General features: G+C 35.6%; 1 protein-coding gene across 2 annotated transcripts in view; it reads left to right on the top strand.

Moving 5' to 3' along the window:
- The window catches only part of LOC123566621 (microtubule-associated protein futsch-like), a 57,604-nt gene extending 44,003 nt beyond the window's left edge, over nucleotides 1-13,601 (top strand). For both annotated transcript variants that reach the window (XM_045360896.2, XM_045360895.2), the window contains one exon: nucleotides 1,822-13,601. In XM_045360896.2, the coding sequence (XP_045216831.2) occupies nucleotides 1,822-6,990 (5,169 nt within the window). In that variant the 3' untranslated portion in view covers nucleotides 6,991-13,601. The remainder of the gene's footprint in view (nucleotides 1-1,821) is intronic.
- The last annotated feature ends 236 nt before the right edge of the window (nucleotides 13,602-13,837 follow it).

Genomic DNA, 13,837 nt, shown 5'->3' with positions numbered 1-13,837 from the left:
TGTCAATCATTTTGTTTTTACACAAAATTTGTAATCCTAGGGTTTAATACATTATACCACCATACAGTTCCAACACCGAGACCTATGAGTGTCCAACTTTATAGGATGTTTGTGTTTGGTCAGCAGATAACATCTTTTTTGATAAGTGTGAAAGTCAAGGTCACAATAAACTCGAGAGTGAAAACCCAGTTGCTGGAGAATTTTAGGGCCCTTGTTGTCAAGCTTTATAGAATAACTGCAAGTTGTAAGTTAATTACTATTGCTGTTTCAAGTGTCAGTAGGTCAAAGGTCAAGATTACGATTGCCAGTTTCCAAACTATAACTGGGAAACGGTTAGGCATAAAGACTTGAAACTTCAAAGAGTGCTTGTCTGTAGATGGCTCTCACTGTTCTGGGGTCAGGGGTTAAGGTGACAGAATACTCTAGATTGAAGTAACATTCCAATCCACCTTGGATAGGCTAGGCTACAATGGGCGGCCATATGTGTTTTACAAACAGCTCTTGTTTAAACCACTTCTTATTTTCTTGAAAATAATTTGAAGATTCTAGAAAATAATTTGAGATGGCATCTCATGCAATGATGATAAATGGGAAGTTGAATCTTTGGGGATTCATTTCTGCGTATTAGACAGTTGCATTACTCCATAAACTTTCGTACTGAACAAACAACATTTTCACACTTTACAACTTTAAAATTTGAAATCAAGGAATTTATGTCTCTGGGAAATAGAAAAAACTAAGAAATTTTATAATCGACAAAATAAAATAATCCCATCTTTTCCCAGTAGTCTAAAGTCTGTTGAAAATACACAGAGAATAGAGCAAATGCTACTTTGTGGACGTATTATTTTCCCGTATTGTAAGGTTCAAAACCATGCAACAAATATCTCCATTGAAGAGATATGTGATAAAAAAGATTTTTGTTGATAAGAGTATCAGATTCTAGACTGTGTGAGTGTTACGAAAATTGGGCGTCATTCCTCACAGAAGTACAAGAAATATGAAATGAAACTGTTAATCTGTCTGTTCATCTGTTCAATCTAACCATTCTTCTGTTCCTGTACTGACAACTTTCAAACATTAATCAAAAGGTCAAGGACAAGTGACTTTAAACTCTTTGTCTTCTTTTACACTTTGCCTGGAATGCCTTACTGTATGACAATTTCCTGTCTTATTTAATTTCATAAATATCAAATGACTTTGAATGGGACAGTGTTAAACTATTGAATACTGTCAACTGAGGTTGAACCAAGGGTGACAGTATTTCTCCAGATATTGATAATTTTACTAGACTGCTCAACCTTATTAAACCAAAAGAATGGAAGTAATTTTTGAATGTGCACCCTTTCCACAAATTGATTAAGATACGTTATTTGAAAAGAAAATTTACTAACTCCAAGACTGTTACAGACATACATGTACATTTCACTGAGTCCCTCTGCATTAAAAAAGCTTGCAAGTCATGAAAAATTTCCAGCATCTCTGACAGTAAAAGACTGTAAATGTATTAAACAGTATCTTTCTCTGAAAATAAATCAATAGAAATAAAAACAGTATTTTTGATAGAAAAAAAATAAAAATATGTAACATTTCTTATAGAGGAGTTTTTTTGCATTGGTAATAAAAATGAGGTATAGTATTAAATAAGATACACTATAACTTGTACCCAGAGTTACTAGAAGAGCGGGTCTTATTAAAGTCAAAAGTTTTAAGTTAAGTGGATCAGCGCTTGTTCCAATTTTAGACATTCCTTTCTGCTTGAGATATTTTTGTTTCTTTATTCTATAATTTATTCTTAAAATATTTTCCTCACCATTCCAGGGCTCTGGAGCATGGATTCTCCAAGATGACACATTCACATTCAATAACTTTGCTCATGTGTTCAGAGATCAAGATATTGGTAATGCGGTTCGTCAACAACAAGGGAGCAGCCTCTACATTTACACTGGATCCAATGGGGACTGGACCAATGGTCACATAGCCAAGAATGACTTTTCTAAACTGTTAGATGTTAAATTAAATCCAACGGATAAACTAGAAAATTTGCATGGTGTGTTACAATTCACAGCATATATTAGCAATTTTGTAAGAGTTAGGCAGTTAAATGAATTATTGCAGTCATCCGACGTCGTAGGAAACATAAGATTTAGTCGCCCTACACTTTATATCTTCCCAGGATGCCAGGGTGATTCGGCACTTTTCGGTATCAGTGGTTTTAACCTATTGGTTAATGGTGGATACAGTAGAAAAGCATGTTTCTGGGATTTCACTCGACACTTAGATAGAATTGACGCTGCCTTAATGACGCATCTTGGTACAGACAACCTGTACGGATTTGGTTCAGTTTTACAGAGAAAGAGCATTGAGAATGTACACCCAGAGATCGGATTCATGTATGTAAATGCCTCTGATAAAATCAAGTCTCACCCACACACAGAAGCAAGTATGCCGAAAGAAGAAACATTGCAAGTGAATTTAGCTGAAGAAGGTAACAAATTGATACAGTATGCTAAACAAATTGGACCAATTCCACAGTCATGTTCCCGCACCCAGTCTGGCCAGACAATAGAACCAATCAATTTGTACCACAAGGTAGGGATTGGTTCCTTGGATATGTACATCTTGAACCCTATCACAGACAGCAAGGAAATGAAAGAGTTCTATCAGCAGTGGAACCAGAACGTATCCCATTTTGGAACCAATCAGCATATGTCTCTCCCAAACACCCTGTCAGTTTGTGCTTTGCTTGTGTGGCAACCAAGTAATCCCAATGACAATATCACAAGAATCTTCTTTCCTGGTAATGCTCCCCAGCACAAGGTGCTAGAGGGTTTGGAGAAACTGAAGAATCTGGATATTTTGAAGCATCCACAGTGCTCTAAGGCATCTTTGACTGCCAAACCAGCGGCAAAGAAACCAGCAGGACTTTCTTCTAGGCCACCAGCTAGGTCTAAAATTTCCCCAGTTACTACTCCTAAAAATGAAGTTGCTAAAAAGGAAGTGAAAGAAGCACCTGCACCTAAGCCCTCTACTCCAAGATCCAAAGCTGCTCAGACACCTTCCCAGAAAGCAAAGAGGGAAAAGGAAGATGTTAACAAAAAGACAATGAAAGCTCCAGAAAAAGTTAGTAAGACTGAAAAACCTGAAAAGGCAGTTAAAGCAGAGAAAACAGAGAAATTGAGTAAGGCTGGGAAACCTGATAAAGTCAACAAGCTGGATAAAACTGACAAAGTAAACAAGGCTGAGAAAATTGACAAAACTAACAAGGCAGAGAAAACTGATAAGCCCAAGAAAACTAGTAGTCCACCAAAGGGGTCTGCGAAGAGTTCAACTTCCTCTACACCAACAACTTCCTCCACACCAAAGGAAGCAGCATCTCCAGTTAAAGAACCAACATTAATTGGTAAACAGGAAGAGCCAGCTGAGATGAATGCTGCTCCGCAAGCTTCTGTCCCAGACATTTTAGACACTGCCCCACAAGCTGAACCACTTATGAATGGAAACCAGGAGTCATCAGTTGATCCACCAGCCTTCTCTTCAGAGCCGCTTCAGCCAGTGCAAGCAATGACAACAGAGCAGCCAGAGTCTCTTATAGACATTACACCATCCTCTGTCCCAGAACCAAGTCAGTTTTCTACTGAACCGACTGGTGCACTTGACAGAGAAAAGATGCTTGAACTAGGTATCTATGATGAAGACCATGATATTGAACAAGATCTGAATGCTCAGCAACCTCCTGATAATTCAGACAAAAGACTGCCACAGATGTTTGGTGGTATGGCTGATAGTATGCACGAAGATTTAATGGATGACATGTCTGCCCAAAATGCCATGCAAGGAAGTTTCCATGGGGATCTCATGTCTGGAAGTATGCATGAAGCCATGTTTGATAACAAAAGGCCATATGATGGACCGTTTGGTCAGAATGGTGACACAGCTATAGAAGAAGTAACTACTCCTGAAGATGATACATCAGAAGAAATACAACCACAAGCTCTCCCTGAACCTGTAGCTTATGCTCCAGAAAGCTATGGACAGGAACCTGATGTTATCCCAATTGTTAGTGCTAAAGAGGAATCCCAAGCCATCTCTGAGCCAGAGGTTACACCAACTTCACAGGAACCTGATTTACTACCTGTGAAACAAGAGACAGAAGAATCGCATGGTTATGACGAGGAAAGTACTGTTCCAGTTGAAGATAAAGCTGGATATCCTGCTATGTTAGAAACACCAGATGAAGTAGAAAACACTTTACCAGAAGATATACAAGAGAAAGACTTAAGTGAAGAAACAGAGAAAGAAGTGATCCCAACTGATGAGCCATTTATTGAAGAAAAAGTACATAGCGAACCAGATGATAGAGAGTTTGAAGCAAGTGAGCAAGCAATCAAGGAAGAAACTCTTGTGGAGCCTAGTGAAGAGGTTCTTCCAAAAGACACTGTTATTGCAGATGATGTAGGAGCTGAACCACTTCAAACTACAGATCCTAATGAACAAGTTGGTAAGGATTTAGGCCTAGCTGAAACTGAATTTGAAGAAAAACCATATGCAGAGGAGAAAGAACCTGAATTGCCTCTTAATGAAAATGCAGGCATGGAAATTGGGGACAAACAAATAGAAGGTCAGAAGGCTTTTCAGTTGGAAAATAATATAATGCCAGATGATAGAGAGTTTGAAGCAAGTGAGCAAGTTGCTAAAGAGGAAGCACTTTATGAGCCTAGTGAAGAGGTTCCTCCAAAAGAATCTGTTATTGAAGATGATGTGGGAGCTGAATCATTTCAAACCACAGAAGTAAAGGAACAAGTTGATAGGGATATAGGTCTGGCTGAAACTGAATTTGAAGAAAAACCAAATGCAGAGGAAAAAGAACCTGAATTACCTCTTGTTGAAGATTCGGGCTTGGAAGATGGGAACAAACTAATTGAAAGTCAGAAGGCTTTGGAATTAGAAACTGACATAATGCCAAATGCTGCTCAAAAGGATGAGTTGCTGGTGGATACTTCTGAGCGATTTGAAGACAGAAGTGCTCCAGAATTTTCACCTGAGCCAGAATTGACTGCTCAAGACATTGAGCCTGAGCTTGAAACAGTTCAGCGTGATACCCCTGAGGTTCCTGATGTCATAGAAAGACCAATTAGTCCAGAGCCTGACCAGCTGGAGCAAGAAAAGGTGATAAAGGAACCCATGGAAGAGGAAAGCCTTATTTCCCAGCCACTAGAATCAGAAAATAAATTAGAGAAAAGAAATGATGCATGCATTGAAAATGATTTTGCATCACTTGAAGATAATCATCATCATTCTGAGCAAGGTGATGAATATGAAAAAGGAGAAGCACCAGAATCCGAAGAAGAAAGGGCAGAAAGTCCTGACTCTCAGTTAGGTGCCCAAGATATCAATAGAGATTCTCTTGAAAGAGATAATGTCAAGGAGCCCAGTCCATTTTCCAGTGATGACCAAAGAGACAGTATTGAGAGAGAAGTTGAAGAACCAGCTACAGAAGGTATTGAAGAGACACAGAGGGACAGCATTGAGAGGTCACTTAGTCCAGCAGAACAAGAAAAGACGGAAAAGCAATTTGCTTCAGCTACTGAAAATGAACAAAAAGCAAGTGTTGAAAGATCACTGTCACCTAATGAAGAGGCAGAACAGAGGCAAAGCATGGAGAGATCAGCATCACCAGAACAAAGAGAAAGCACAGAAAAATCATTTGAAGATGAAAGTGATGATTCAGAGGAAGATGATGATGATGACGAGGAAAGTAGCTCTTTTGAACAAGAGGAAGTGACAGATGAAAAATGCTTGATACAGGATAGTGTAAGTGATAACCAAGGAGTAAAAGGTGATGAAGGAAAGATAATTGAAACAGATAGTCTTGCTGCTCCAACAGATTCCTTAGCAGACCAGCAAAGTGACAATCTTTTGACAACAGAATCAGACTATACAGATGCTAGTTATGGTGGTCAAATTGGATACCACGAGATAGATGAACAGGAGGGAGATTCCGTTGAAGGAATCGATGAGAAAGATGCTTTTGCTTCTGCACCTGTTCAAAAGACAAATCCATTTGGTGATGGATTTGAACAGTTTGGTACCCCGAGTTTTGGATCAGGCCCAATGAGCAACCGTTTTGAAACAACTGAACAGCCTGGAACAAACCCATTTACTAGTTATGAAAAAGCATATGAAGATGAGTCTAGTTCACCTGATAATGATGTGGGACCATCTGGAGGACCTGCTGGGTTCAATCCTCTGTCAGAGTGGGGTGAGCCAATGGGTCTTCCCTCACCAGCTCCACCAGAGGAGAAAAATGAAGCAACAAAAAAAGGAGCTAAGAAAGCTTCAAGTGACACAAAGAAACCAGATTCAAAGAGGCCAACATCAGCAACCAAGAAACCAGCACCAAAACCAGCTACAAGTAATGGTGTCCCTGACAAGTCTAAGAACCGGCTCTCGTTGGGAGGGGCTACTGGTAATGCCTCAAGACTTTCAATGGGCAGTAAGACTGCTCCAAAACCACGACCAGCAACGGCTCCTGCTAGCAGTGAGTCAAAATCTAGAGTCAATGGAACAAAGAGGCCTGCAACCTCCACAGGTTTAAGAGCATCACCTGCAGCCGTTAAAATGCCACCCCTCCCACCTTTTCATCCATTTAATGTGGACCTTACATATATTCCAAACCACGGTAATTCAAGTTATAGCGATGTAGAATTCTTCAAGCGTGTGCGAGCTAGATATTACGTACTCAGTGCTCTTTCACCAAACACACACATTTTGGATGCCCTGCTTGAAGGAAAGAAGACCTGGGAAGACAAGTCACTAGCCGTTACCGTGATACCAACATACGATAATGAAACTCTGAGGTTATGGATGACTTTGCACAAAGAAAAGTTAGCAGAAGAAAAAGTAGAGATCGCGCCGTCAGCCAGCAGGTGCACGATTCAGCTGCAAGACCATGAGACAAGCTCCTCGGCATACAGATTAGAGTTCTAGTCATTTATGTTAAATAACTTTAATGCTTAAAATGTTGAATGGAAATGTGCTGTCAATCTGCTTCTAAATCCAAAGGTTGTCTTACTGCACATCATACTAAACTTTTTTAGTTTTTCATACATTGAAATTTAGTATGAAACATGTTCTCTGAAAGAGGCGGTATACAATAGTGCTATAGTGAAGTATAGAAAAATATGACAGTTTCGTTTGCAAAATGCTACAAGGTTTGTGTGAATAATTGACAATGTGATAAAGAAGGGAACAAAACGTTCTGTAGACATTGTGTTTGTGTAATGTACATTGGTGAATCTCTTATTTATAGCTATAGTTTGTGCAAACAAATGCCATGGTTTGATTTATGATATAACATAGTTAGAAGCTTCAAAACTGTGTAATATTATTTTGTAAATGTTTACACTTGAACCTTTCTTGAAAAAAAACAACAACCCTGTCCTTCAGTTTAAGATGAAAGATTTGTGCCATTTAAAAGACATAGTGTAAATTCAATGTTCACAATTGTTTAAACCAGATAACTACATTAAGTTGTAAAATGATACCTAAATCAGGTTTTTTACAGCTGTATATGTAATAAACATTCGTTGGGTACTACTCCCTTGTTTTTTTTTAGAATGTATTGACACTAATGGGAACAATTTTTCTATGAATAAAGTTGTTGTAAATGTCAGTATATGTTAAAAGAAATAGAAAAAAATAACAAACAAATATAACTGCATGTGATTCTGTCTCCTATGTGTTATTGGAGCTTTAAATGGATACACTTTAGGAAGTTAAATTGTAATAATGGAAAATACATGCAGATAATGGGTCCACAGAGTTAGCATTTATAGCATTGATTTCTGAATTAATAAAATGACATTAATTGCTGAATTAGCTAGACAGTTAGCATCAGTTGTTGATTTAGTCGAACAGTTGTCATTTATTGCTGAATTAACCAAATAAATAGCATTTATTGCTGAAATTAGTCAAACCGTTGGCATTAATTGCCAAATTATCCCAGCATTTAGCATTAATTGTTTAAAACAGATGAAAAGTTAGCATTTATTGCTAATTAAGTCAAACTAAAAAATTCATCATCAATATTTAGTATGTTTACCAAACATAATCAAAAGATAATGTGACAATGTGTACCTGTTACCGGCATGTATATATACACAACTACAACAATTTTCTACATGACTGTATATACTTATATATAACCTGTTCTAGCAGTATTCATTATAGTTATTAAGTGTGATGTGTAGCAGTTACAAATAAGTGTATATCTTTTGTAAGTTGTTGTTGCAATTTTAAGTTTGTATTTTTTTTTCTTTTGGCTAATTTAGCAGATCCTGGCTTGGAAATTTTTGCATTGATGTTGTCAAATGATAAAATTCATACCCACTATTTATTGTCTTCATCATTCACACATTTTATGGGCTTAAAATGCTTCAACAGTATGCTATATTGGAAGAAATGTACTGTTTTTTAAGTTGATAAAAGTCAGGTTTTAATGCTGTCAGGCCAGGAGTAAAAGGGAAACCGAATGCCTTACTATGTTTGAACGCCATTTAAAATGACTCCTTAAACTAGCTATAGTACTGAAGGAATTTTTGGATGAGGTCATTTAAAGATATACCAGTTTGAACCTTTTCAAAATGGTGGACAAAGAGGCAGCCATTTTGATGCTTTTGGGTCAGAGTCATCTCCTCCACTTTTTACAACAAGTATACCTTTAAAGTTATTGAAATTAAGAAACAGTTTTTTTGTGAATTATAAAGGTGACAACATTGTGATTTAGGGTGTTTTAAGAAGCAAGTTGTTTGTAGATGTTTCAGTCTTTTTGCATACATGTTAAGGATAAGGGATTGTTTATATAGACTGCCTTCTTAAAAAGTGCCTGTATATAGATGGCTGCTGAGAGTTAAAATTGTTATGTGATGAGTAAAGTTTGTTGATGACTAGAAATTGTGCCAGCATGTGTTGGAACTTCAGTGAAAACTTTTGCATACTGTATAAACTACTTACTAAATATATTTTTAAGGATCTTTTGAATATGTAGATTGGTTCCAGAAACTTTTCGGGGGGAAATGTTTAGATCTTAAAAAAAAGCTCAAAGTTAACCAGTCCATTAATGCATTTTGTAAGCTCAAGTTTATCCAGTCCATTAATGTATTTTGTAAGCTCAAGTTAAATAATTTTATGTATGTGATGATTAGTAATGCATTGTTACACGCCGGTTTGTTAGGATCAATATGTAAATTTGATACATACCTTGAAAGTCTGTAAATTATTGATGAAAGGGAAGAAATCCTGATCAAAAATCATTTTACATTTTGTTTACTGATCATTATATATATTCAGAGTAAGTGTCATTTAACAATGTTCTATTAATAAACACAGTGTCATTTAACAATATGACTGTAATAAACACAGTGTCATTTAACAATGTTCTATTAATAAACACCGTGTCATTTAACAATGTGACTGTAATAAATATAGCTGGAACATGATGTGTCATTACACAGTGTTCTATTGATTAACATTGACAGTGTTATTGAATAATGTTTTATTAATAAATACATGTTGTATAGACACAGTTAAATACAGTTGTCAATAATGTTATTAATAAGCATGGATACAGTCAGATATAAGTGGGGTTTTTTTTGGGGTTTTTTTTTGAGAATTTACTTAGAGCTTGGGTAAAGAAGAGACATTGCTATGCAGGTGTAAAAAGATTTTTGTATGGCTCACAGATATGCTTGGAAGGTGTTTGTATTGGCTATGTTGAGATATAGTGTTTAATAAAGCCATTTTGCTTACTGAATGTTTAGCAGTGAATGTATTTTTAAACAGATTGTCTATGACTATCATATAAAATAGGATTTCCAGGAATACTGCCTTGTGTACTGTAAAACACTTCCAATTTGTGCAGATTTTATTTCGCAAAATTTCTTTACTTCATCAGGTTTTAATCCAGTTCAAGTTGAAATCGCAATTTTCTTAAAAGTTAAGCTGGAAAATGCATGGTACGGACATAATTTCAGATATACTTAATATTAGGCCAATGCAAATATTAGGGGAAAGTGAGTACAGTTCTGACAAGGAAGTGTTTTACAGTAGACATACATTGGATAGGCCTGTGTTCTTTTTTATAAGGGCTCAAAACGATATGTACAGTTGACTCATCTGACTTCAGTCTGATTATGATAAGGTAGCAGTTAATCTTGTTGCTTGCCAAGATTTCTAAAAAGAAATGTGTACTATGTGTGTGCAGGTGCAAAAACATGAAGGATCCTTTGTTATGTTTCGTATATGTCTGTTTTTTCGTACTTATAACAGTGCTTGTATGTAAAATTTGCTTACATAAAAAATGTATGTTCAAGGTGATACCTTATTAAGATGTGGACTGTATTTTCCACTATGATATATTAGGGAAAGTGCTTAATAAGAAAAATCTGATATGTTTAAGATACAGTATGTAAAACTATTGTTAAAAAAGAACTTATTTGGAAAAAGATCTGTAAGTGTTCTAACACATTTTTTTTTCGACACAGTGAACTAATTTGCGAATTCATGTGTTTAAATGTAACATACATAGCGAACTGTTTGTAAATATTGGTGAAGGATCCATGTTCCAAGAGAAATCATTGCATACAGATTAAGCTTTAGAGCTTAAAGAATATGAGCTTAGAGCTTAAAGAACTTTGAGAGCTTATGTTTATATACTTTTGTACACAGTGCTCATGAAACGTGCTTTATGAAGCTTGTTTAGATACAGACTTGTCACAATTGCTATGTATTATTTGATTTTTATGCTTCAACAGTTATATTCGATAAACAGTTATGTTTGGTAAAAGATTATGTTCGGTAAATTAATGATTACCTTTGGTATGATTATATATGCAAATTATCATGTTAATTGGTAGATGAATTTGCAGGCCAACAGAATTAGACTTGATTTGAGCCTGGCTTTATTGGTGCAATCTTGTTCTATGTACACTGGGATTTATTCATGAATATTCAAACTACATCAAAGTTTTGAAAACAAAATCTTTTTTTCGAAATCAGTAACTTGAAAATTGTCGAGAAGAAATGATAACTAGGTGCCAATAGAAAGCCAGTGGTCTTGAGTGGCAATAGAAAAGCCAGTGGTCATTTAGTAACAATAGAAAGAAAATTGTATTCAGTGGCAATAGAAAGCCAATGATCCTAAGAATCATTATAAAGCCATCATATTATAAGAGTGGCAAGGTTCTTTTATTTGGATTGTCAAGGACTACTGATGTTGTGAATAAAATCCCAGTTGAGAATCTAGGAAAACTTGTGCAATAATAAAACAGTGTTTGTATAGTGGTGTCAATAGATTTAGCTAAATCATTTTTCACAAATTTTTACTGTTAACACTATTTACTTGTTATTTCTTAGGAGTAATTTTTACAAATTAATAAAGATCTGTTTTTCTATATACATAGAACTCTGTGTTCACAATAAAATATCATATTTCATAGAATATTTATAATTTGTATATACTCCTTTTTTTTACATTCTTTTGTTACTTCTGTTTAGAATTCTAACTAGCTTTTTTCCCCACCAATCGAAATGTTAAAGATTATTATCCCAGCCTTAGTGAAAGGTTTATTATGGTTTTAATAAGATTTCCAGTCTTATTGATGAAGTAGTTACAAAAACATGATGTCATAAAGAAATATAACTCCTAGCAGTGATTACCTCTCCTTGTATAATATTAATCTATGCCTTTATGAATGAATATTGCATAACATGAAAATAGCGCCACTGACCAAAAGAAAATCAAATTGAAATTTTTTATTTTGATTTTTTTTAATGTTATGGTAGACATTAGTTGCATGTCTCAGAAAAAAGTTCATGGATAGTTAAAATTAACAAATAATCAAGACCTTCGAGTTGTTTATCGTCTAATTTACCACGGTTCAGAGTTAAGATGTGTCGGAATTAAACCACGAGGGCGTTAGCCCGAGTGGTTAAATACTGGAGCATCTGAACGATGAACCATGGTAAATTAGACAATAAATAACAAGAAGGCCTTGATTGTTTTCATTCTGACATGCTCATTGATATATTTTAATAGATATTATACTGGACTTCATTTACGCGAGGAGTAATGTATCGGACGTCATACGGCAAATTGACGTCATAATGCTCTATTACTGGTCCGCGCGTCAACCGTTGTTTATCGCAGAATATACAGAGCTTGATTTCCTTCTTTGTTTAACTGGAAATCAAACCGAGTCATGTTAGAATAATTAAATAAAGAGAGATAAAAAAAACTGTTTAAATATAGCTCTCTTCTGCAAGGGGAGGTCACTCTGTAGGAGATTGACAAAAAATTAGATATGGTATACTTTGATGGTTTAAAACATTCTAGTATAGAGGGCAATAGAGAACATATTAAAAAATGTTACGAAGGGCAGTATTTAAATAGTGCTAGATAAGGGTTTGTTAATGGGGGTTATCATGTTAGAAAAAATAAACACCATGTTATTAGAAAGTATAGTTTTTTTACAGATGCTTATTATCAGTTTTTCATGCATTTTTAAAGGACATTACAGTTGTTCAAGATTTCAGCGGTTAGTTTAGAAAAAGCAGTCATTGTATTATTTTTCCAAACATTGTTGATTTGGGAGATGTGTTATTTTTTTTTATTCAAACATGGTGATTCTTTAATGTTTATGTATTCGTATATTTAATAAATTTCTTCCAACATTCACAAAATATTATTATCTAGTCAATGTTCCTTTAGCATTAGCGTATTAACTGCAGTATTCTTAATGCTGAACACTATGGTTCAACTATACGTACATATGAGCCGTGCCATGAGAAAATCAACATAGTGGGTTTGCGACCTGCAAGGATCCAGACCAGCCTGCGCATCCGCGCAGTCTGGTCAGGATCCATGCTGTTCACTAACAGTTTCTCTAATTGCAATAGGCTTTGATAGCGAACAGCATGGATCCTGACCAGACTGCGCGGATGCGCAGGCTGGTCTGGATCCTTGCTGGTCGCAAACCCACTATGTTGATTTTCTCATGGCACGGCTCATATATATTTTTTACTTCTGAATATTTTCAGACAGCTTCAATTGTATTGATAATATTACTTAAGCGTCATAGTGTAAAGACAACTTTAAACATGAAAATTGCAACATGACCATGACCTTTTAGAAACGCTTTTTCATAGATGTTGCTTTTGGTGTTCAAATTTTGTTGCTTTGGCAATTTGTGAAAACATTTACTGTAATGATATATAGATTAACTCCTAGAGTGTTGTTGAAGGACTTGTTATAGGCTGGTCAGATGCACTCTAGGGAAGAACGGAGCAAACACAAGAGTAGAATAAACCGTCTCTCTCCTAATGTAAGAACTGGCAATTATAGGGTCGGGGAAATATTTATTGTGTTCAGACTTTAACATAGTGTCATTACCAACTTACTGTAAAAAATTTTTTACTGGGTTCAAACTTTGCTAATTACAGTATGCTTAATATTGCAATGTTTATAATATATATATTATGTGACCTTCTTTTTTGCATCATTGTTTTTGTCATTGCCAGAAATAAAAAAAAGAAAAAAGCCATTTTGAGTTGTGCTTTTATTTCAGAAAATGGTTATACAACGTGATCTACCCCTAGTTCTTGTCTGCTGTAAAATCATACATTTTCGCTGGTTCAGAATTTCGCGAATTTGAAATTTTGAGTTTGGTCGCAAGGTTTAATATTCGTGAAATTCTAAAATTAGTATCGTACTTTAATTTGAATTATACAAATGGTGAATATCTGAGAGTGTTAGTTTTCACGAGATGTAGGGCCTCGC

The sequence above is a fragment of the Mercenaria mercenaria genome, chromosome 8 (assembly GCF_021730395.1).
Source record: "Mercenaria mercenaria strain notata chromosome 8, MADL_Memer_1, whole genome shotgun sequence".
Lineage (NCBI taxonomy): Eukaryota > Metazoa > Mollusca > Bivalvia > Venerida > Veneridae > Mercenaria > Mercenaria mercenaria.
Note: the sequence above shows the minus strand (reverse complement) of the source record. Positions and strands in the feature narration are given on the sequence as shown.